The sequence below is a fragment of the Elephas maximus genome, chromosome 11 (assembly GCF_024166365.1).
Source record: "Elephas maximus indicus isolate mEleMax1 chromosome 11, mEleMax1 primary haplotype, whole genome shotgun sequence".
Lineage (NCBI taxonomy): Eukaryota > Metazoa > Chordata > Mammalia > Proboscidea > Elephantidae > Elephas > Elephas maximus.
In genome coordinates this window covers 9,553,230-9,579,713 of record NC_064829.1, presented here as the reverse complement: position 1 = coordinate 9,579,713, position 26,484 = coordinate 9,553,230, and the positions used below count along the sequence as shown (strand labels likewise).

At 40.0% G+C, this 26,484-nt stretch overlaps 2 protein-coding genes across 9 annotated transcripts in view; one reads left to right on the top strand and one right to left on the bottom strand.

Moving 5' to 3' along the window:
* Nucleotides 1-26,484, bottom strand: part of SPIRE1 (spire type actin nucleation factor 1) — a 366,727-nt gene that overhangs the window by 28,800 nt on the left and 311,443 nt on the right. For all 7 annotated transcript variants that reach the window (XR_007519293.1, XM_049900991.1, XM_049900993.1 and 4 more), the window contains exon 9: nt 25,083-25,255. Coding sequence is in view for 6 of the 7 variants with exons in the window: in XM_049900991.1 (XP_049756948.1) it covers nt 25,083-25,255 (173 nt within the window). In the remaining variant the exon portion in view is untranslated. The remainder of the gene's footprint in view (nt 1-25,082; nt 25,256-26,484) is intronic.
* The window catches only part of PRELID3A (PRELI domain containing 3A), a 150,825-nt gene that overhangs the window by 123,432 nt on the left and 909 nt on the right, over nt 1-26,484 (top strand). The gene's annotated exons all lie outside the window — the stretch shown is intronic.

Below are 26,484 nucleotides of genomic sequence, written 5' to 3'. Positions count from 1 at the left end.
AGGAGAATTAAAGTTTCATTTTAGATAGATTTAAAGGTAATGTTTGATTTCTTTTTGGAGTTAATAATGCTGAATATTTTGATTTTACTTTGTAAGAAAGGGGCACTTGCAGAGTACTAGAGTTTTTGTACTTAGTTACACTCTCCATTTAAAAAGCACACATGCAAGATAAAAACCAACAACACAAGAAAACCACATAGTATATTCATTTTAAATATGCTTTTGCAAATAGCAAATAACATCTAAGATTTGGAGTTAGAATATGGTTTACCTAGCTTTATGCAGCTGCTTTAAATTTATAAATTATATGCAGCTATCAAGGGAGAGGAAGAAATGATGAAGTCAAAGAGCTGAACAGAAGATTTCAAAGGGCAGCTGGAGAAGACAAAGTATCATAATGACACGTGCAAAGATCTGGAGTTAGAAACCAAAAGGAAAGAACACATTCATCATTTCTCAAGCTGAAAGAACAGAAGAAAAAATTTAAGCCTCAAGTTACAACAGTGAAGGATTCCATGGGCAAAAAACTGAATGACGCAGGAAGCATCAAAAGAAGATGGAAAGAATACACAGAGTCACAATACCAAAAAGAACTGGTCGACGTTCAACCATTTCGGGAGGTAGCATATGATCAAGAACCGATGATAGCGAAGGAAGATGTTCAAGTTGCTCTGAAGGCAATGGCAGAAAGCTAGGCTCCAGGAACTGATGGAATACCAACTGAGACATTTCGACAAACAGATATAACTCTGGAAGCATGCACTTATCTACGCCAAGAAATTTGGAAGACCTGACCAACTGGAAGAGATCCATATTTGTGCCCATTCCACAGAAAAATGATTCAATGGAATGCAGAAATTATCAAACAATATCATTAATATTACATGCAAGTAAAATTATGCTGAAGATAATTGAAAAACGGTTGCAGCATTACATTGACATGGAGCTGCCAGAAACTCAAGCCAGATTCAGAAGAGGACATGAACAAGGGATATCATTGTTGACGTCAGATGAATCTTGGCTGAAAGCAGAGAATACCAGAAAGATGTTTATCTGTGTTTTATTGACTATGCAAAGGCATTTGACAGTGTGGATCATAACAAATTATGGATAACATGGTGAAGAATGGGAATTCCAGAACACTTAATTGTGCTCATGCAGAAGTGGTACACTGATTGAGACAGTTGTTCGAACAGAATAAGGGGATACTGTGTGGTTTAAAATCAGGAAAGGTGTGCATCAGGGTTATATCCTTTCACCATACTTAATCTATATGCGGAGCAAATAATTTGAGAAGCTGGACTATATGAAGAATCAGGATTAGAGGAAGACTCATTAACAACCTGTGATATGCAGATGACACAACCTTGCTTGCTCAAATGAAGAGTACTTGAAGTACTTATTGATGAAGATCAAAGGCCACAGCCTTCAGTACGGATTACGCCTCAACATTAAACAAAAATCCTTATAACTAGACCAATTATCAGTATCATGATAAATGGAGAAAAGACTGAAGTTGTCAAGGATTTCATTTTACTTTGATCCACAATCAACGCCCCTGGAAGAGGAAGTCAAGAAATCAAATGACATATTGCATTGGGAAAATCTGCTGCAAAAGACTTCTTTAAAGTATTAAAAAGCAAAGGTGTCACTTTGAGGATTAAAGTGTGCCTGACTCAAGCCATGGGAATTTTCAACCGCCTCATGAGCATGCGAAAGCTGGACAATGATTAAGGAAGACTGAAGAAGAGCTGATGCATCTGAATCATGATACTGGCGAAGCATACTACACCACAGACTGCCAGAAGAATAAACAAATCTGTCCAGGAAGTACAGCCAGAATGCTCCTTAGAAGCAAGGATGGTGAGACTTCATCTCACAAGTACTTTGTACATGTTGTCAAGAGGGACCAGTCCCTGGAGAAGGACATCATGTTTGGTAGAGGGTCAGCAAAAAAGAGGAAGACCCTCAATGAGATGGACTGACTCAGTGGCTGTGACAACGGGCACAGTAACAACTGATGGCGCAGGACTGGGCAGTGTTTTGTCCTGTTGTGCATGGGCTTGATACGAGTTGAATCTGACTTGACAGCACCTAACAACACAACAGATACATACTAACTTCTGTAGTATTTGAACTATACAAAAACCACCACCAACACCACCATTTCTTACCTATTTACTGTGTCCCAGACACTGCTGCAGGTACTTTAGACGGACAAGCGTCCTCACAGCATGAAGTAGTTCCTATTATTACCTCCATTTTATAAATAACATGGAGGCACAGAGAGACTAACAAAACTTGACCTGGGTCAACCACACCTTTAATATGCAGTGCACTGAGGTCCAAAGCTGGGGAATCTGACTCTAAAGCCCATTCTCTTCCTAACTCTGCCTTGTTCCTGAGGAAGAGGCTGGGATCTGTTAAATGAACTTTATCTGTGGTCGCACACTGGATATAAACCTAAAGATGCTATTTTTGGGACACTGTGGCCCCTAAAGCCCACTGCCACTGAGTTGATTCCGACTTATAGCGATCCCATAAGGTTTCCGAGGCTGTAGATCTCTACGGAAGCAGATTGCCACATCTTTCTCCCATGGAGCCGCTGGTGGATTTGAACCACTGACCTTTTGGTTAGCAGTCTGCTGCTTTAACCACTGTGCCACCAGGGCTCCTAAAGGTAGCCAATTATTAAACATTCTAGAGCCCTTTTTTTTTTTTTTTCTAGAGCCCTGGTGGCACAGTGGTTAAACATTTGGCTACTAACCAAAAGGTCAGCAGTTCAAATTCAACCACTCCTTGGAAACCCTATGGGGCAGTTCTATTCTGTCCTATAGGGTCCCTATGGGTTGGGAATTGACTAGACAGCAACCAGTTTGGTTTTTTGGTTTTAGAGCCTCTTCAGCTCCTCAGAACTCTGAATTCTGTATGAAGCCGTGGATCACATTCCATTTGCTGAGACCAAAGGCTAGCCATGCTGATCCATGCCAGCCAGAAGGATGCCAATGCCAGCAATTCTGACATTACTGTACTCCATATCCTATAGGAAGTGCTGACCATTATAGCAATGCCCCCATAAGATACAGATCTACACATTTACACACAGATACACAGCCAATTCTCCAAGGCTGAAAGATATTCAGAATTTGGGGGTTTTAAAAAAACTCATAAAGATTTCCTTTACTTTCAGAACTTTTCATACTGGGGCCATATTGGAGCTATGTAAGCATTTTCATGTAAAGGTGAGTAATGAGGATGTGGGGAGAGGGGGCTGTACTGCCTCCATAGTCAGGCGGGGCGAAGCCACAAACCCTCCCTACCCTAGGAAGCAAAGCAGCAGCATAAGCAGTGCGGACACAGCTCCCAGAGCTGCTTTGGAAGCCCAGGCTGCACACAGCGAGATGGGGGGGTCATGAATGCTGAGAAGGGGCCAGATGTCTTCTTACTGGTGAGCAGACAGAGCCCTGTGCAGAGACAGAGCCCTCTGCAAGCTCACCAGAACTGGGAACCAAGTTCAACCTTTCACTCCACTCCCATTGTGAACAAGAGCCTGCCCTGGGGGAGGGGTGGCAGCTAATTCATGCAAGTCAGCTTGTAGGAGACAGAAGAGCTGCAGGGACAGTGGCTTGGCTCAAGGCCTTTCAGGATTTGCTCCCCAGAAGCTATGCAGGGTCCTCTGTCCCTGCAGGTCCACCTCAAGCAGCCCTCCCAATTTTCTGACTGCCTAAAAACTAATTTGGAATCACAAAAACACTCAGAAGGCAAACAAGGCAACTTTTTAGAGGTCAGATCTCCTGAGTAAATATGAGTGCGTGTGGTAAGGGCATAAGTGTGAGAGAGAGAGAGAGAGAGAGAGTGTGTGTGTGTGTGTGTGTGTGTGTGTGTGAAGACTCCTGCTTGCTGCTAGTCCTGGCGTTGCTATTCCTGTTGACTACTCAAACACTTTTCCCTGACCCTTCTTCCTGAGGAATTCTGATGAGTCTCTGACATCTCTGTGATATCAGTCTTTTCTACTGCCTGGCCTGGTTTCCTAAAATGTGCTTATTTTTGTTGGTTCATACCAGTTACCAGTCTCTAACACTAAGTTAGGTCTTTCCTAGTTCTCTGTCCTGACCAGTTGTAACAAGGTCATTTTCAGAACTCAGGCTTCACTACTGCTTTGCTGCAAAGTCAGGTGCTGAATGCTGCCAGAATGGTCTGAGAGGCCAGTGTGAACATCCCACCTCACTTAACAGGAGCCAAAATCTTCCTTTTCCTGTAAAGAAGGCCTGTGAAGGGTAAGGCACAGGTCCTCTTTGTGTAGCCTTTCCTACTGGAAGCCTTAATAGGGCTACAATCAAAACTCATCTTTCATTTTAAAAAAAGTTGCCTGGTAGCCCACACGAACCACAGCATCTTCTCACCTAACACCAGAAGAACTAGATGGCACCCAGCTACCAATACTGACCATTCTGACCAGGGACACAATAGAAGGTCCCGATAGAATGGAAGAAAAATGCAGAACGAAACTCGAATTCCTAAAAAGGCCAGACTGACTGGACCGACAGAGACTAGAGGAAACCTCAAGACTATCTCCCTAAGATATCCTTTGAACTTGGAACTGAAGCTGTTTCTGCAGGTCAACAGAACAAACAGAATGGAAATAATGAGCATGCTGACACGTTGTAAAAACTGTAATCAATGGCACCGAACAATTTATTTAAAAGTTGTTAAACGGGAACCTAATTTGCTGTGTAAACTTTCACCTAAAACACAGTAAAATGTTACTAAAAACAAAAAAAGATTACTTGGGATAGTCTAGTAAAGGTTATTCAAGTCAGAAATATTGAAGCAGGATTTCCAGGAAGAGAAAAATGGAGTAAGGAAAAAAATGTCCGGCACTGGAAGATCTAGCTTAATAGGGGCGCTGCTACTAAAAAGTTGTGGGACCTATAAAAATGTATACTTTCACCTGGCAAACACACTTCTAGAAATATAATTCTGAGAAATAATTCAAAGTGTGAACAAAAATGGACCATAAGGATATTCACAACAGTACTGTTACTTATGATGGTAGAAAACTGGAAACATAAATGTTCAAGAATAGGGAACTGGTTAAATAAAACATGGTAAGTTATTATGATGGAATACCACACATATATTAGGTATCCTGTTGGAAAACCCTATTTAGTCAGATGGAAATGCTCATGATATTTTGTTAGGTAAAAAAGTGGAGTAATGCTAGTTCTTGCAAAGTGGCAGATAACCTATTTCTAAGGTCTAAAAAGAGGACTAATGTTTCTTGGTCACTACCAATGGCCAAGTTTAACAACTAGGATCAGTTAATACTAATGGGCCAATGACTAAGTACCAGGGAGCCAAGGCTAACAACTAAAAAAAAAAAAAAAAAAAAAACAACTAGAAGCTTTCAATTCCAGCTTGCAGTTAACGCCTACCATGACTGCAGGTTTAAATACACAAAGCTATCCGTAAGTCTAAGAGAAAAAAATCAGCTAGTTTTGCAACTGGAGTTCTTGCCTGACAGAGGTAGAAATTCCACTTTCCTGATTAAACCTTGAACTATGGCATTAAAAAATTAAAAGGCAAATCAGTGTTTCATAGTTCTTAAAATGGTTAAAAAGGAGCTTTTCCTCTTCTTCAAAAAGCAAATGGATTTGTCATTGATAATGAATATAATCCATTACTATCATTCTATTTCAGGACAATATTTTATCTATACTATATACTGACCGATTACAGGAAAATTCAGAACTAAACATGGGTTATTTAAACAGTAAAATGATCTTTGTGAAAATTTATACTTTGGACCCAAGTTTAAGTGAAACCTCAAAGACAGCAATGGGAAGTGGTTCTGGTGGAAAAACATGAAAGATGTCTGCCTCGGTGAACAAAGGCGATATCCTGGACGGGTAGAAGGCGTCTCTTAAAAGAATATAAAGGCTCTATGTTTTTTTTTTTTTTTTACGGAAAAAAAGATAAAATAGGATCATGGCTGAAAGAGTTTATCACATAGGCGGTACTTTGGTGGCTGGAAGCTATTTCTTAAAATGTAAAAAAATATATTATCTTGGATGGGAAGAGCCTGACAGGTTAATGAAAATAACTGACATCAGCATAGCAGCACTTCCTATATCAGGATTGAGTGATTGCTCTTCTTCGTAGCTGAACAGTCACTGCTTCTTCCCTAAGGGAAAATCAAACTCCATGACAGGTTCTGCTAGCACAGTACTGATCTCTCTAACAGTTCAAGGGCTTTAGTACAAGGGCTGCGAAGAGGGAAGTCCAAGAGGTGGCACAGGCAGGGTTCTTCCATCAGTAAGAAGTTAGCATGGTGCTCCAACTTTGCCAGGGAACATGTTGTCTTAGAATCAAAAAGAAATCTCAGATTGCTCCCTGAGGCCTTAAGGGAGGCACTGAAAGATGACTTCTGTATAGTATGGTTTGAAGAAAGTTTTAGTGCTTAAAAAAAGGTTTTGAAGCCATTCATTAAATGGGAAGGAAGGAGGAAAAAGGGGAGGTAGGTAATAAAATTGAGAGGAAAGAAGAATACATGCAGTCCATCCTTTTTTTATTTGGTCTCTACTGTGATAATTACTGGCATTTCTTCACTGATAATTACTGGTGATTGGAATGCGAAAATAGGAAATAAAGAAGAATTGAAGATCAGTGGTTGGAAAATATTGCCTTGGTTATACAAACACCACAGACTGCATGATACAATTTTGTAAGACGAATGACTTACTCATTAGAAATACCTTTTTTTTCAACAACTTAAGCAGCAAGTATAAACGTGAACCTTGCCAAACGGAATACACAGGAAAAAAATTAACTAAATCTGTGGAACGAGACGATGGAGAAGCTCAATGTCATCAGTCAGAATAAGGCCAGGGGCTGACAGAAGAACAGACCATCAATTATTCATAAGCAAGTTGAAGCTGAAGCTTAAGAAAATGAAAACAAGTGCACACGAGCCAAAGTACAACCTTGAGTATATCCTACCTGATTTAGAGACCATCTTAAGAATAGACTTCACGCAACGAACACTAACGACTGAAGAACAGACGAGCTATGGGATGACATCAAGGAGAACGTCCAAGAAGAAAACAAAAGGTCTTTAAAAAGACAGTAAAGAAAGAAAAGACCAAAATGGATGTCAGAAGAGACTCTGAAACCTACTCTTGAACTTAGAGTAACGAAAGTGAACGGAGGAGATGATGAAGTGAAAGAGCTGAACAGAAGATTTCAAAGGGCAGCTCGAGAAGACAAAGCAAAGTATTATAATGACATGTGTAAAGACCCGTAGTTAGAAACCAAAAGTGAAGAACACACTATTTCTCAAGCTCAAAGAATTGAAGAAAAAATTCAAGCCTTGAGTTGTAACAGTGAAGGATTTTATGGGGAAAATATTAAACAATGCAGGATGCATCAAAAGAAGATGAAAGGAATATAGAGTCACTATACCAAAAAGAACTGGTCAACATGCAACCATTTTAGGAGGCAGCATATGATCAAGAACCAATGGTACTGAAGGAAGAAGTCCAAGCTACACTGAAGGCACTAGCAAAAAACAAAGCTCCAAAAAATGACGATGTGTCAACAAAAGGATGTAATTCTGGAAGTGCTCACTTGTCTATGCCAAGAAATTCAGAAGACAGCTACCTGGCCAACTGAGTAGAAGAGATCCATATTTGTGTCCACTCCAAAGAAAGGAGATCCAACAGAATGCATAAATTATAGAACACTACCATTAATATTAAAAAAAATTACATTAAAAAAAAACCCAAACCCATTGCCTTTGTGCCGATTCTGACTCATAATGATCCTATAGGACAGAGTAGAACTGCCCCATAGGGTTCTCAAGGTGGATTCCAACTGCTGACTTTTTAGTTAGCGGGTGAGCTCTTAACCATTATGCTACCAGGACTCCCACTAACATCACATACAAATAAAATTTTGCTGAAGATAATTCAAAAACAGCTGCAGCAGTACATCTACAGGGAACTGCCAGAAATTCAAGCCAGACTCGGAAGATGATGCAGATAAGGCATATCACTGCTGATGTCAAATGGATTTTGGCTGAAAGCAGAGAATAGCAGACAGATGTTTTATTGACTGTGATTTATCGACTGCGATTTATTGACTGCACAAAGGCATTCAACTGTGTGGATCATAACAAATATCAGATAACGTTCTCAAGAATGGTAATTCCAGAACAATTAATTGTGCTCATGCGGAAGCAGTACATTGACTAAGAGGCAGTCATTTAAACAGAACAAGGGGATACTGTGTGGTTTAAAATCAGGAAAGGGGGACATTCGGCCAATAAAGCACCACAGATGGAAGCACCATGCTGTCCCTCCAAAGACCAGAAAAACTAAGTAAAATGGAGAAAAACATCAATCCCGGAACCTTAAACGTCAAATGAAGAGATAAGGAACTCAGCCAAGCATCGAATGGAATAAGAAACTGACAGAGAACAGAGAGGGAGGAGAGATATGAGTGGAAGTCCCCTATAAGCTAATACAGCATGGATTCACCATCTTAAACTCCTGTCAGAGGTTGGTGGACAGTGAGTACAGGAAACCAGCTTCATGGAGCTCCCAGCAGGTGATGGAACAACTGGTAACCAGTGATACATGCTTTCCCATACCCCATAATTCCTGCTGCTCACGTTCTCTGCTTCATAGCTGGCTGTGATCACTCAGCTGGCAAGTACATGGTTTGTGCTGCCTGGATTTGCCCCACCCATACTGGAAGTCAGTGGACAGGGAGTACGAGAAAGCAGCCTCGAGAAGCCCCTAGCAGGAGACAGAGTACCTGGTAACCAGTGTCTATACTTTCCCAACCCCCAACCCTTCTCCGCCCAGCTGACTGGCCTCCTCTCCTTTCCACAGCTACAATCTCTTGGCTGGGAGGGACTGGCTTCGGCCCCTTGCCGCTTGTATTCGCCCTGTTCGCACTGGCTGGTTCCCAGAGTGCCATTTGTTTGTTGCTAGTGTTGTTTTTTTCTGCTTCTTTTGATTTCTTCCGTGCCACTAACCACCTGACCCTCCTTGCTCTCGAATATCTGGCTCTGTGTGCCATCTTTGCTTTTTCTTGAAAGGCTGTGAAGCACTGTTCAACTGGGGAACTGCTTCCCCAGACTGCGCCGTCACGCTGGTGGGACCATCAGGGATTTTATGTTGCTGTTTTACTTTGCTTTCTTTGTTTGTTTCCTTTTCATTTTTGAGGCTTGGGTGACCCTCCTAGCCAGGCTGTACTGTGCAGCTTGGGAGCCACTTCGCCAGTCTTCCAGCCGAGTCAGTGGGATCCCTGGGAGCATCTCTTTTATCTTTCTTTTCCTTATTTTCTTTCATTTCCCAGTTTCTCATCTCTCTATATTTACCTTCTTTCCTGTCTCCTGAATACCTGAAACCCTACCCCCTTCTGGCCAGGCTGTACTGTGTGGCCTGGGAGTCACTTCCCCAGTCTTCGCAGACGCACCAGTGGAATCCCTAGGGGCTTTTCTTTTCCAATTTTCACTTTTTTCCTTCTATCCCCCCTTTTTGATTTTCTCCATTTCTTGGTTTCTCATCTCTCCACTCCAACAGCAAGCTCCCTTAACACTTTGTTTTATTTTGTTTCTTTTTGGCTCCTGTTTCTCTTTCGTCTTGCCCATATCAATCTTAGCTCCACACATCACAACTTCCCCCTTCCTTCCTGCCTGCCTGTACTGCGTGATGAACATCACACCCCTGAGCAGCACAGGCACTGCCTACCGGAACCTGCCCTGAAATGATTCCTGACGAGCCTTGTTGACCCTACAACATGCCACAAACAACCCATCTCAACCCCTCCCCTTCAGCTGGACCTCCCCTGCTGTACAACAGCTGAGTAACTGGCCCTACCCACTGGACAAGGAGGTGAAAACTATCGTGCCCACAGACAAGCAAACAACGAAGAACACACATCCTGCCTGCTCACACATAACCAAACAAAACAAAGAAGAAGAAAAAAAAATCTACAATCAATAAATGAAGAAAATAACTACTGAATGTCCCAAAGACAGCAGACAATATCAAAACACATACAAAAACAGGACAGGATGGTTCCAGCAGGCATCCAAAATAAAGCACCAGATGATGTTCCAACAGAAGAAAAGGTATTTGAAATACTTAATACAGAATTCAAATCCCTAATATTCAGAGCTACCCAAGAGCTGGAGCGAAAAGCAGACAAAAATGAAAAAAATAGACAGATTCACGGAAAAGGCAGACAAATTCAGGAAAAATACAGGCAAAAAAATGGAAGAATTCAGGAAAATAATACAGGAACAAAATGCCAAAAAAAAAAAAATTAGAACTAGAGACCATACAAAAACAACAATTAGAAACCCAAAAGATAAACAAGATTTTAGAAATGGACAGTGTTGTAGAAGGGCTGAAGAGGTTAGAAATGATGTAAGATAGGATAACCGAATTTGAAGACAAACACTTGGATAAAACTGTTGGAGGAAAAATCACGAAAAAAAGAATGAAGAAAAATGAAGAAACCCTGAAAACCATGTGGAATACAGTCAAAAGCAAAAATTGTGGGAGACTGGAGTTCCAGCACAGGGGGAGAAAACGGACAGTACAGAGAGGATCACTGAAGAACTGCTGACAGAAAATTTCACTAATATCCTGAAAGGTGAAAAGCTGATCATCCAAGAAGCTCAACGAACCCTATACAGGATTGACCCCAAAAGAAAATTACCAAGGTATATCATAATCACATTTACTAAAACCAAAGACAAAAAATTCTGAGGGCAGCTCGAGAAAATACAAAAGTTACATACAGAGGAGAAACAATAAGACTAAGCTCTGATTATTTGGCAGAAACTATGCCAGCAAGAAGGCCCTGGGATGACCCTATGTAAAATCCTGACAGAAAAAAATTGCCATCCAAGAATAATATATCCTGCAAATATAGTGTGAAATTAGGACATTTCCAGATAAGCAGAAATTAAGGGAATATGTAAAAACCAAAACAAACTTACAAGGATTATTAAATGGAGTCCTTCAGTCTGAGAACAAACAACATCAGACCACAGCCTGAATCTAGGATGCAAGGTTGTACCAGCCAGATACCAACTTAGGAGATGAACTCTCAAAGACTATCCAAAAACAAAGGAATTACAACAGGGAACCACAGAGGTTAATCTGTAAATGACAACAACGTCGGGACAATAAAAAAGGGACTAAATGGTGTAGGTACAGAACTTTCTAATGGAGGTGGGGCAAGGTGATACCAAGTAAAAATAGACTGGTTCAAACCTAGAAAGAAAAGGATAAATTTCAAGGTAACCACAAAGAAAGTTAACAAATCTATTATCAAAATTAAGAAGAAAAACAAAGTCTCAGTAAAAACAAAATCTACAAAAAAGAAATGAAAAAACAAGAAAATCCACAAATGAAAGGAATTCAGCACAGGAGACTAAGAGGAACAAAGAAAAGGCCAGAACCACAAAAAAAGTGCTACAAAATGACAGAATAAACTCACACCTATCAATAATTACACTGAATGTAAATGGCCTAAATGCACCCACAAAGAGATAGAGAGTGACAGAATAGACAAAAAACAAGATCCATCAATAAGCGGTCTACAAGAGACACACGTTTGAAACAAAGACATAAATTTATTTAAAATCAAAGGATGGAAAAAAATGTATCAAGCAAAATGTTACCAAAAAAGAGCAGGAGTGGCAATACTAATCTCAGATAAAAAAGGCTTTAAAACAAAATCCACCATAAAAGACAAAGAAGGGTGCTATATAATGATTAAATGGATGATACGTCATGAAGATATGATCATAATACACATCTACGCACCCAACAAAAGGGCTCCAAAATACATAAAATGAACCCTAACATCACTGGAAAGAGAAACTGACAGCTCCACAATAATAATAGGAGACTTCAACACACCACTCTCGTTGAAGACAGAACATCTAGGAAGAAACTTGACAAAGATACAGAGGATCTAAAAGACAATCAGCCAACTTAAACTCACAGACATATATAGAACACTTTTCCCAACAGCTACAAAGTACACATTCTTTTCAATACACATGGAGTGTTCTCCAGGATAGACCACATCTAAAGCCACAGAGCAACCCTCAACAAAATCCACAACACTGGGATAATAAAAAGTAGCTTCACTGACCACAACACCATCAAGGTAGAAATTAACAAAGGAAGAGCAGAAAAAAAATCAATTGCATTGAAACTGAATAATATCCTGCTTAAAAACCACTGGGTAATAGAAAAAATCAGAGATGGAATAAAAAAATTCCTAGAGTCAAACGAGAATGAAAACACATCATAACGAAACCTTTGGGACACAGCAAAGGTAGTCCTCAGGGGTCAATTGATAGCAATAGACGCACACATCAAAAAAGAAGAATGGGACAAAATCAAAACATTAGCTACACAACTCAAACAAACAGAAAGAAAACAGCAAAAAGAAAAAAAAGCAAGGCCACCAGGAGAAAGGAAATAATAAAGATCAGAGCAGAAATAAATGAAATAGAGAATAGAAACACAATAGAAAGAATCAAAAAACCAAAAGTTGGTTCTTTGAAACGATCAACAAAACCGACAAACCACTGGCCAAACTGACAAAAGAAAAACAGGAGAAGACACAAAGAGCCCAAATAAGAAATGAAATGGGGGGACACTGCAACAGACCCAACTGAATTAAAAGGATCATAACAGAGTTTTATGAAAAACTAAACTCCAACAAATTTGAAAACCTAGAGGAATGGACAAATTTCTAGGAATATACTACATACCCAAATTAACACAAAATGATGTTGAAAATCTGAACAGACCCATAACAAGAGAAGAGATTGAAAAAAAAAAAAAAAAACTCCCCAAAGATGGCTTCACTGGAAAATTCTACCAAACATTCAGAGAAGAGCTTACACCAGTACTACTCAAAACTATTTCAGAACACAGAAAAGGAATCAATGCTTCCAAATTCACTCTATAAAGCCAGCCTGACCCTGATACCAAAACCAGGCAAAGACACCACAAAAAAAGGAAAATTACAGACCAAATCTCTCTTGAATATAGATGCAAAAATTCTCTCAAAAATTCTAGCCAATAGGATTCAACATCATATAAAAAAACAAAACAAAACAAAAAAACACCACAACCAAGTAGGATTCACACACACACAATTTTTTTTTTATGCAACGGTGATTCAACATTAGAAAATTGGCTAACATAATCTTCCACGTAAAGGAAAGAAAAGAATCACATGATCATCTCAATCAACACAGAAAAAGCATTCGACAAAGTCCAATATCCATTCCTGATAAAGACCCTCAATAAATATAGAGGGGAAATTTCTCAACACAATAACAGGCATTTATGCAAAACAAACAGCCAACATCATTCTTAATGAAGAGAGGCTGAAAACATTCCCCTAGAGAACAAGAACAAGACAAGGATGTCCTTAATCACCACTCCTATTTAACACTGTGCTGGAAGTCCTAGCTAAAGCAATAAACCAAGAAAAAGAAATACAGGGCATCCAAATTGGTAATGAAGAAGTTAAACTGTACTGTTTGTGGATGATATGATATTATACATAGAAAATACAAAAGACACCACAAGAAAACTACTGGAACTAACAGAGTAGCAGAATACAAGATAAACATACAAAAATCAGTAGGATTCCTGTATGTCAATAAACAGAACTATGAAAAGAAAACAGGAAAACAATAGCAATTATAATAGCCCCTAAAAAAATAAAATACTTAGGAATAAATATAATCAGGGATGTAAAAGACTTATACAAAGAAAACTACAAAACATTACTGCAAGAAACCTAAGGAATCTACATAAATGGAAAAACATACCATGCTCACTGATAGGTAGACTCAACGTTGTGAAAATGACAATTCTCCTCAAAGTAATTTACAGATACAATGCAATCCTGATCCAAATACTAACAACATTTTTTAAAGAGAGGGAAAAACTAATCAATAACTTTATATGGGAAGGAAAAAGCCCCGGATAAGTAAAGCACTACTGAAGAAGAAGAATAAATGAGGAAGAATTGCACTATCTGACCTCAGAACCTACTATGCAGCTACGGAAGTCAAAACAGTCTGGTATGGGTACAACGACAGACACATTGAGAGAGAACTGTGAACCCACATAGAAATCCATCCACCTATGGCCACCTGATCTTCAACAAGGGCCCAAAGTCCATCAAATGGGGAAAAGACGGTCTTTTTGATGAATGGTACTGGCAGAAATGGATGTTCATCTGCAAAAAAAAAGAAACTGGACCCCACATCACACCAAACACAAAAACTAATTCAAAATGGATCAAAGACCTAAATATAAAGCCAAAACTATAAAGTTCAGAGAAGAAAAAGAGGATCAACGCTAGAGGCCCTAAATCATGGCATTGTTGTTGTTGTTGCTGTTAGGTAACGTCCAGTCAGTTCCAACTCAAAGCGACTCTATGCACAACAGAACGAAACACTGCCCGGTCCTGCGCCGTCCTTACAATCGTTGTTATGCTTGAGCTCATTGTAGCTGCCACTGCGTCAGTCCACCTCATTGAGGGTCTTCCTCTTTTCCGCTGACCCTGTACTCTGCCAAGCATGATGTCCTTCTCCAGGGACTGATCCCTCCTGACAACAGGTCCAAAGTATGTAAGACGCAGTCTCGCCATCCTTGCCTCTAAGGAGCATTCTGGCCGCACTTCTTCCAAGACAGATTTGTTCGTTCTTTTGGTAGTCCGTGGTATATTCAATATTCTTCACCAACACAATTCAAAGGTGTCAACTCTTCTTCGGTCTTCCTTTTCATTGTCCAGCTTTCACATGCATATGATGTGACTGAAAACACCACGGCCTGGGTCAGGCGCACCCTAGTCTTCAGGGTGACATCTTTGCTCTTCAACACTTTGAAGACGTCCTTTGCAGCAGATTTGCCCAATGCAATGCGTCGTTTGGTTTCTTGACTGTTACTTCCATGGCCGTTGATTGTGGATCCAAGGAAAAGGAAATCCTTGACAACTTCCATCTTTTCTCCGTTTATCATGATGTTGCTCATTGGTCCAGTTGGGAGGATTTTTGTTTTCTTTATGTTGAGGTGTAATCCATACTGAAGGCTGTGGCCTTTGATCTTCATTAGTAAGTGCTTCAAGTCCTCTTCACTTTCAGCAAGCAAGGTTGTGTCATCTGCATAATGCGGGTTGATAATGAGTCTTCCTCTAATCCTGATGCCCCGTTCTTCTTCACATAGTCCAGCTTCTCGGATTATTTGTTCAGCATACAGATTAAAGGGTATGGTGAAAGAATACAAGCCTGACGCACACCTTTCCTGACTTTAAACCAATCAGTATCCCCTTGTTCTGTCCAAACAACGGCCTCTTGATCTATGTAAAGGTTCCTCACGAGAACAATTAAGTGTTCTGGAATTCCCATTCTTCGCAGTGTTATCCATAGTTTGTTATGATCCACACAGTCGAATGCCTTTGCATAGTCAATAAAACACAGGTAAACATCCTTCTGGTATTCTCTGCTTTCAGCCAGGATCCATCTGACATCAGCAATGATATCCCTGGTTCCATGTCCGCTTCTGAAACTGGCCTGAATTCCTGGCAGTTCCCTGTCGATATACTGCTGCAGCCGTTTCTGAATGATCTTCAGCAAAATTTTGCTTGCATGTGATATTAATGATATTGTTCTATAATTTCCACATTCCGTTAGATCACCTTTCTTGGGAATAGGCATAAATATGGATCTCTTTCAGTCAGTTGGCCAGGAAGCTGTATTCCATATTTCTTGGCATAGACGAGTGAGCACCTCCAGTGCTGCATCTGTTTGCTGAAACATCTCAATTGATATTCCATCAATTCCTGGAGACTTGTTTTTCACCAATGCCTTCAGACCAGCTTCGACTTCTTCCTTCAGTACCATTGGTTTCTGATCATATGCCGCCTCTTGAAATGGTTGAATATCAACTAATTCTTTTTGGTATAATGACTCTGTGTATTCATTTTATCTTCTTTTGATAGTTCCTGCGTCATTTAATATTTTCCCCATGGAATCCTTCATTATTGCAACTTGAGGCTTGAATTTTTTCTTCAGTTCTTTCAGCTTGAGAAACGCCGAGTGTGTTCTCCCCTTTTGGTTTTCCATCTCCAGCTCTTTGCACATGTCATTATAATACTTGGTCTTCTCGAGAGGCCCTCTGAAATCTTCTGTTCAGTTCTTTTACTTCATCGATTCTTCCTTTTGCTTTAGCTGCTCGATGCTCAAGAGCAAGTTTCAGAGTCTCCTCTGACATCCATCTTGGTCTTTTCTTTCTTTCCTGTCTTTTCAATGACCTCTTGCTTTCTTTACGGATGATGGCCTTGATGTCATTGCACAATTCGTCTGGTCTGTGGTCACTAGTGTTCAATGCGTCAAATCTACTCTTGAGATGGTCTCTAAATTCAGGTGGGATATACTCAAGGTCATATTTTGGCTCTCGTGGACTTGTTCTGATTTTCTTCAGTTTCAGCTTGAACTTGCATATGAGCAATTGATGGTCTGTTCCACAGTCGGCCCCTGGTCTTGTTCTGACTGATGATATTGAGGTTTCCATCGTCTCTTTCCACAGATGTAGTCAATTTGATTTCTGTGTGTTCCATCTGGCGAGGTCCATGTGTATAGCCGCTGTTTATGTTGGTGAAAAAAGGTGCTGATAACGCCAAGGTCGCGGGTTCGTTCCCCGTATGGGCTAAATCATGGCATTAACAGGATACAAATCATAACCAACAATGCACAAACTCCAAAAGAAGAGCCAGATAACTGGGATCTTCTAAAAATTAAATACTTATGCTTATCAAAAGAATTCGCCAAATGAGTAAAAAGAGATCCTACAGACTGGGAAAAAAAATTTGGCTATTACAAATCAGACAAAGGTGTAATCTCTAAAACCCACAGAAAAATCCAACACCTCTGCAATGAAAAGACAAATAATCCAATTAAACAATAATCAAAAGAAATGAACAGACACTTCACCAAAGAATACATCAAAACGGCCAACAGAGACATGAGGAAATGCTTGTAGTCACTAGCCATTAGAGAAATGCAAATCAAAATTACAATGATATACCACCTCACCCCAACAAGGCTAGCGTTAATCCAAAAAAAAAAAAAAAAAACAAAATGATAAATGTTGGAGAGGTTGTGGAGAGACTGGAACACTTATACACTGCTGGTGGGAATGTAAAATGGTACAATCACTCTGGAAATCGATTTTGCGCTTCCTTAAAAAGCTAGAAATACAAGCACCATATGATCCAGCAATTCTACTCCTTGCAATATATCCTAGAGAAATAAGAGCCCTCACATGCACAGATATATGCGCAGCCATATTCACTGAAGCACTGTACACAATAGCAAAAAGATGGAAATAACCTAGGTGCTCATCAATGGATGAATGGATAAATTATGATATATTCACACAACGGAATACTGTTGTTGTTGTTGCTGTTAGGTGTCATCGAGTTCGTTTCGACTCACGGCAACCCTAAGTACCACAGAATGGAATGCTGCCCAGACCTGTGCCACCCTCACAATCGTTGCTATGCTTGAGACCATTGTTGCAGCTACTCTGTCAATTCATCTTGTTGAGGGTCTTTCTCTTTTCTGCTGATCCTTTACTTTATCAAGCATGATGTCCTCCTCCAGGGACTGATCCCTCCTGATAACACGTCCAAAGTACGTACGACAGAGTCTCGCCATCCTTGCTTCTAAGAAGCATTCTGGTTCTACTTCTTCCAAGAAATGGAATAGTATGCAACAATAAAGAACAATGATGAATCTGTGAAATATCTCATAACATGGATGAATCTGGTGGGCATTATGCTGAGTGAAATGAATCAGTCGCAAAAGGACAAATATTGTATAAGACTACTAGTATAAGAAATCAAAACAAGGTTTAAACACAGAAGAAAATATTCTTTGATGGTTACGAGGGTCTGGATGGAGGGAAATGGGTATTCACTATAGTAGACAAGAATTACCTTGGGTGAAGGGAAGGACAACACAACACAGTCAGGACAACTGGACTAAACCAAAGCTAAGAAGTTTCCTGAATACAACCAAACTTCGAGGGACAGAGTAACATGGGCTGGGGTCTGGGGACAATCTAGGTCAACTGGAATAACAAAAGTTACTAAGAAAATGTCCTGCATCCCACTTTGGTGAGTGGCGTCGGGTCTTATAGCTAGTGAGAGGTTGCCCAAGATGCATCAATTTGTCCCAACCCACCTGGAGTAAACGAGAATGAAGAACACCAAAGACACAATGCAATATTAGCCCAAGGGACAGAAAGGGCCACATGTATCAGAGACTCCATTAGCCTGAGACCAGAGGAACTGGATGGTACCTGGTTACTCCAGTGACCACCCTGAGAGGGAACACAACAGAGACTCTCTGACAGAGCAGGTGAAAAGTGGGATACAGAACTCAAATTCTATGAAAAAGACCAGACTTGATGGTGTGGCTGAGACTGGAAGAACCCCAGAAGAGATGGCTCCCAGATTCTCTGTTAGCCTAGAAATAAAACCATTCCTGAAGCCATCTCTTTGTACAAACATTAGACTGGACTGCTGTTGTTGTTAGGTGCCGACAAGTCAGTTCCGACTCATAGTGACCTTATGCACAACAGAACGAAATGCTGTCTGGTCCTGCACCATCCTTACAATCATTGTAATGCTTGAGCTCATTGTTGCAGCCACTGTGTCAATCCACCTTGTTGAGGGTCTTCCTCTTTTCCGCTGACCCTGTACTTTGCCAAGCATGATGTCCTTCTCCAGGGGCTGATCCCTCCCGACAACATGTCCAAAGTATGTAAGACTGAGCTATAACACGTAAAATGATACTTTTGAAGAGTGTGCTTCTTAGCTCAAGTAGATACATGAGTCTAAATGGACAGTTCCTATCTGGAGGTGAGACGAGAAGGCAGAAAGGGACAGGAGCTCACTGAATGGCCACGGGAAATACAGAGTGGAATGAAGGTGTACACTGTCACAGTATAGAGAGAACAACTAAGGTCACATAACAATGTGTGTAGAAGTTTTTGTATAAGAAAACTAACCTGAACTGTAAACTCTCACTTAATGTACAATTACAAAAAAAAAAAAAAAAGACAGAAACAACCTAGATGCACATTAACAGATGAAGGGATAAACAAACTACGGTAAAAACTCATGAAAAGATTTACACACAAAAAGAAACAATCTTTGATGGTTACACAAAGGAGGGATGGGTGGAGATGGAAAGACATTAGACAACAGGTAAGTGGTAACTTTGGGCAAGGGTAAGACAGTACACAATACTGGGGAAGCCAGCACAACTTGTACAAGGCAAGGTCATGGAAGCCCACAGACACATCCAAGCTCCCTGAGGGACCGAATTATGGGGCTGAGAGCTGTGGGGACCAGGGTCCAGGGGAACATCTAGCCCAACTGGCATAACATGGTTTATAATGAAAGCGTTCTATATTCTGCTCTGGCGAGTAGCTTCTGGGGTCTTAAAAGCCTGTGAGCAGCCATCTAAGATATACCACTGGTCTCACCCCTTGGGGAGCAAGGAAGACTGAAGAAAACTAAAGATAAAAGGGAAAAATTACTCCAAAGAACTAATGGACCACATCTACCATAGCATCTACCAGATGGAGTCCAATACAGCTAGATATTCCCAGCTACCACTGCTGACTGCTCTGATAGGGATCACAACTGAGGGTCCTGGAGAGAGCTGGAGAAAAACGTACAACAAAATTCTAACTCACAAAAACAGACCAGACTTACCAGCCTGAAAGATACTGGAGAAACCCCGAGAGTATGATCCCCAGACACTCTTTTAGCTCAGTAAGGAAGTCACTCTCAAGGTTCATCCTTCAGCCAAAGATTAGACAGGCTCACAAAACAAATACAGACCAAAGGGACACACCAGCCCAGGGACAAGGACTAGAAGGCAGGAGGGGACAGGAAAGCTGGTAATAGGGAACCCAAGGTGGAGAAGGGAGAGTGTTGACATGTCATGGGTTGTTAACCAATGTCATAAAACAATATGTGCACTAACTGTTTAATGAGAAATAGTTTGCTGTGTAAACCTTCACCTAAAGCACAATAAAAAAAAAAATTAAAAACAAACAACTTTTATATTGCCATAGTCTTGGCAAGCATAAACTGAACGTGGATATCATCAAATAATATCATATGCAAGTAAAATTTTGCTGAGGATCATTCGAAAGTGATTGCAGCAGTATATCAACAGGGAACTACCAGAAATTCATGCCTGACTCAGAAGAGGAGGTGGAACCAGGGATATCATTGATGATGTCAGACAGATCCTGGCTGAAAGCAGAGAATGCCAGGAAGATGTTTACCTGTGTTTTACTGACTATGTAAAGGCATTCGACTGTGCGGATCATAACAAATTATGGATAACATTGTGAAGAATGGGAAATCCAGAATACTTAATTGTGCTCAAGAGGAACCTGTACATAGATCAAGAGGCAGCTGTTCGAACAGAACAAGAGGATACTGTGTGGCTTAAATTCAGGAAAAGTGTATCCTTTTACCCTATCTATTCAATCTGCAATGCTGAGCAAGTAACCTGAGAAACTGATTGAACTATATGAAGAAGAAGGGGGCATCAGGATTGGAGGAAGACTCATTAACAACCTGCATCATACAGAAGACACAACCTTGCCTTCTGAAAGTGAAGAGGACTTGAAGTACTTACTGATGAAGGTCAAAGACCACAGACTTCAGTATGGATTACACCTCAACATCAAGAAAACAAAAATCCTCACAACTGGACCAATGAGCAACATCATGATAAATGAAGATAAGATTGAAGTTGTCAAGGATTTCTTTTTCTTGGACCCACAATCAACGCCCATGGAAGCAGCAGTCAAGAAATCAAAAGATGCATTGCATTGGGCAAATCTGATGCAAACGACCTCTTTAAAGTGTTTAAAAGCAAAAATGTCACCTTGAAGACTAAGATACGCCTGACCCAAGCCAAGGTGTTTTCAGTTGCCTCGTATGCGTGTGAAAGCTGGACCATGAATAAGGAAGACGGAAGAATTGATGCCTTTGAATTACGGTGTTGTCAATGAATATTGAATATACCATGAACTGCCAAAAGAATGTATAAATCTGTCTTGGAAGACGTACATCCAGAGTGCTCCTTAGAAGCAAGGATGGTGAGAGTTAATCTCACATACTTTGGACATGTTATCAAGAGGGATCAGTCCCTGGAGAAGAACATCATACTTGTTAATGTAGAGGGTCAGTGAAAAAGTGGAATACACTCTACAAGATGGATTGACACAGTAGCTGCAACAACGGACTGAAGCATAACAAGAATTGTGGCAATGGCACAGGACTGGGAAGTGTTTCATTCTGTTTTAAGTAGGGTCTCTATGAGTAAGAACCGACTCAGCAGCACTAACAACAACATGAAGTAGTAAATATGTACCAAAACATTTGATTTGATGCAGTATACTTAGAAGAATTATAACCAGAATGCTCCTTAGAAGCAAGGATGGTGAGACTGAGTCTTACATACTTTGGACATGTTGTCAGGAGGGATCAGTCCCTGGAGGAGGACATTGTGCTTGGCAGCATACAGGGTCAGCGGAAAAGAGGAAGACCCTCAATGAGGTGGATTGACCCAGTGGCTGCAGCAATGAGCTCAAGCATAACAATGATTGTAAGGATGGCTCAGCACCGGGCAGTGTTTTGTTCTGTTGTACATAGGGTCATTACAAGTCAGAACTGACTCGAGGGCACCTATCAACAACAACACTGAAGTTATTAATGAATAACATATATATAAAAGCTATAATAATGGGTATAAGATTGTTTAATGCTGAGGCAGCTGATAATTTGACAATTTGCCAAGGCCTAGTCTGGTATCATAGTTGTGTAATTCTTACATATTCTATGAAAATTTTATGCAGTGTTCATTAGTGACTATCCAGTACAATATATATATCTGTATTAGTTTCAATAAAGGCAGCTATATGTGAAAAAAAAAAATCAGGAAAGGTGTGCATCAGGGTTGTATCCTTTCACCATACTTACTCCATCTATATGCTAAGCAAATAATTTGAGAAGCTGGACTATACGAAAAATCAGGATTAGAGGAAAACTCATTAACAACCCGTGATATGCAGATGATAGTACCTTACTTGCTGAAAATGAAGAGGATTTGAAGCACTTACTGATAAAGATCAAAGACCACAGCCTTTAGTATGGATTACACCTCAACATAAAGAAAACAAAAATCCTCATAACTGGACCAACTATCAACATCATGATAAATGGAGAAAAGACTGAAGTTGTCAAGGATTTCATTTTACTTGGATCCACAATGAATGCCCATGGAAGCAGCAGTCAAGAAATCAAACAATGTATTGTATCGGGAAAATCTGCTGCATAAGACCTCTTTCAAGTATTAAAAAGCAAAGATACCACTTTGGGAACTAAGGTGCGCCTGACCCAAGCCATGGTATTTTCAATTGCCTCATATGCATGCGATAGCCGGACAATGAATAAAGAAGACTGAAGAATAAATGATGCCTTTAAATTATGGTATTGGGGAGGAATACTGAATATTCATGGATTGCCTGAAGAATGAACCAATCTGTCTCAGCAAAAGCACAGCCAGAATGCTCCTTAGAAGTAAGGATGGCGAGACTTTGTCTCACATACTTTTGACGTGTTATCAGGAAGGACCAGCCCTGGAGAAGGACATTATGCTTGGTAGCGTGTGAGTGAAAAAGCGGAAGAACCTCTATGAGATGGACTGATAATGACAGCTGCAAGAATGGGCTCAAACAGCAATGACTGTGAAGATGGTGCAGGACCATACAGTGATTCGTTCTGTTGTGTACAGAGTCGTTATGAGTCAGAACCAATTCGACAGCACCTACAACAACAACACTATTTCCAACCTTGAGTATGACTTGATGTTTGCTCATGGCGTAACCTCTGCCAGGAATTCATCAGCAAATCTGCATATCTATCATATGCCAGACATGATGTAAGGGCTAGAGATTTGAGTAAGACCTCAACTTTGTCATCAGGAAAATTATGGTCTTGTAGGGGAGAAATATGTAAATATATCATGACACGACAAGGTAAGTATCATATAACAGAGTGGAAAGTCCTCTGCCCATGTATTATACTCACCTAATTCTAAAGCCTAAATTTATGTCTTACAAGATGCTTCTCCAACCATTCCAGCCTACTGGCCTCTGTGGTCACTGAACCTCTGTAGTGTTTACTCATACTTTAAATAGTGCCTGGCAGACAGTGTGTGTTCAAGAAACACTAGTAATAAGTCTGATGGATACATCTTCGATTTCTCGTTTAAATTATAAGCATCTGGAGGGCAAAAACCATCTTCTTTCTGTCTGTCCCTTCAGTACTTACTGAAATGATATATACACTAAGGTATTCAATAAATATTTGACTGACTATAAGTTGTGCATAGCTGTAACACCCACCCCCCCAAGCAGAATACCAACATTTAAAAAGGGTGGCTGCTAACTGAAAGGTTAACGTTTGAAACCACTAGCCACTCTGCTGGAGAAAGATGTGGCAGTCTGCTTTCGTAAAGATTTACAGCCTTGGAAGTCCTATAGGGCAATTCTACTCTGTCCTACAGGGTTGCTATGAGTTGAAATCAACTCGACAGCAGTGGGTTTGGTTTTGTTTTGGTTTATCACTATGTCAATTTAAAAACTTTCCAATGATGATTAGAAGCCGTATTCAATTAAAAAAAAAATGAATTCCACTTAGCATTGCTGCATTTGATGAAATGCTGTGAAAAACAATTTAATTCAAAGGGCTGTATTGTGTTGCTTCAGGTATTCCAAGTGGACCAGAGAAAATGCACTAGGTGAAAGGTGGAACACAGGAAGGCTCTCAAAGAGTTTGCTCTGTGCAGACTTGTCTGTTAGTATTGTTGCTGTCACCATCGGGTGCCTCAAGTCAGTTCTGACTCACAGCAACCCCATGTACAAAAGAACAAAACACTGCCCATTTCTGTGCATCCTCACAACCATTGTTATGTTTGAGCCCATGGTTGCAGCCGCTGTGCCAATCCATCTCATTGAAGGCCATCCTCTTTTTTGATGACCATCTACTTTACTAAGTGTTATGGACTGAATTATGTCCCCAAAAATACGTGTTGTAAATCCTAACCTCTATGCCTGTGGTTATAATCCCATTTGGGAATGAGCTGTCTCTGTTTTGTCAGCGAGGCAAGATTAGTATGTTGTAAGTCAATCTCTTTTGAGATATAAAAGAGATTAAACAAGCAAAAGAGAGAAGCAGAGATGGGGAAAGAGAGATGCCAAGCCACATGAAAATGAAAATCACCCTGGAGTAAAAGCTCAGAGGAGATGAGGACTTTACTCCAGAGCTGACAGAGAGACAAAGCCTTCCCCTAGAGCTGGTGCTCTGATTTTGGACGTCTTGTCTCCTAAACCGTGAGAAAATAAATTTGTTTGTTAAAGCCATCCTCTTGTGGTATTTCTGTTATAGCAGAGTTAGATAACTGAGACACCAAGCATGATATCAGTCTCCAGCGATAAAAAGAAGATGGTTTTTGCCCTCCAGATGCTTAGGTATGTGTGTGTTTTAGATGGAGAAGAATTTATGGAAATATGCTTTTTTTTGAGTTTCTTTTTTCTTTTCCCAAGAATAAGGGGAAAATATTTAAGATAATATAAGGTTGGAAATTGTTTACTTATTTAAACCCCACTGTAATTTAAGACAATATCAGTATTTTGATATTTATTCTATAAATTGTGGCCACTATTGGTCTGGAATAAGTAACAGTAAAAAATTCAAATCCATTGTTTCATTCCCTGCTAACCAAATGAATTTTAATCCTAGCCTTATTGACTGAAAAACAGAAAGAAATTAAGTGATAATTCAAATAACACCATCAGTACATTGGGTCAGAGAGCTGTTGCATCCCGAATTTGACAGTCAAGCTGTGTAAAACAGAATCCTACCTCAGAGTCAGAGCTGCCCAGCTCAGCCAGCGTTGGGGCTTTGAGGCGTTTCTTCCGCTGCACAGGGACCTGCTGTGTGGCACTTAAGCTATTTTCTTTTGTGGACGATGTTAAGTCTCCATTCACCACAGATGATTCTATCACATTCTCCGGAGATTTAAGGGTAGTTACATCTGGTAAAAGAAAGGCAAAAGCTTACCTTTCTCGGAGCCCAGAAAAGTAATCACTGGGCTAAATGTACTTTTCAAAGTACACAGACCTGGAAAAACCCACCAGATAACAGAACATTTCTACGCATTTCTAAGCCAAGGTTTGCTACTGTAAAGCCTGTTTATATAAAACTTTTTTTGTTAGATATTAACTGTCATATTCAATTAAAGGAAACCTTTAAATAAATACTTATATAATGACATTTGTAGATCAGAATTTGGAGTTGAAGGAGATCCTACAGACAACTGACTCTAACATCTTTATTTTACAGATGAAGAAACTGAGGCTCAGGGAGGCTGGCTTTATTTTACAGCCTTTCAAGAGCTTGTTTGAAATGGTGAAGAGAAGCATATAAGAGTTTGATTTAAAAATCAAAATAGCCAATAATCTCCTATATTCATATTAACATTTTTATTTAATGTGAATCTAGGATATATTCACTTTAATAAATCTGACTTAAATTATTATAGGCTCAAACTTAGACAGGAAAGCAATATAACAAATGGAAGAAAGTGAGGCAATACAGTACCATAAGACGTGGAATGTCTGGGTTCAAAGTCTAGCTCTACTGCTAGCTGTCTGACTCTGAGCAGGTTACCTAACCTCTGTTTCCCCATCTGTAAAATGGGGCTAACAATAGCTACGGGCTTCTTCTGAGGGTTACATGCACTGATAACTGCATGGGAAATGCTTACTTAATACTGTGCCTTGCAGAGGCAGTGCAGAGTAGATACTAGCAATTGTTAACACTGATTTTTATCTCCATTTGCAATTAAGTAAACTAAAGCTTAGAAGGATTGAGTCAAGGTCACACGGCTAATGCATGGTACAGCTAGTATGTGAAGTTTGTTAGTCGTGATTCTAAATGCTGTCTTTTTTGCACTATAGCAAAAAAGTTCCGATGCAAGTAGAACTAGTTTTCTTTGGTATTTCAAATGAAGAGTTAAAAGGGACTAAGCTTAATAGCTAACTACTAAATAAAAGTATTCAAAAATGAAAAAGAGCAGCCACTGTAAAACTTAATTTACAGCCAGCACAGTGAACTGATCTTTGCGCACGGAGGTCGGGAGTGGGCACTAAAGGGAAGCAGAGGTGAATAAAACGCCTGCAGGAGAGGAAATAATTTACCTGAAGTTCTTATAAAATACAAGTATGTTCTATTTCTAACCATTTTCCCCCCAAAATAATATTC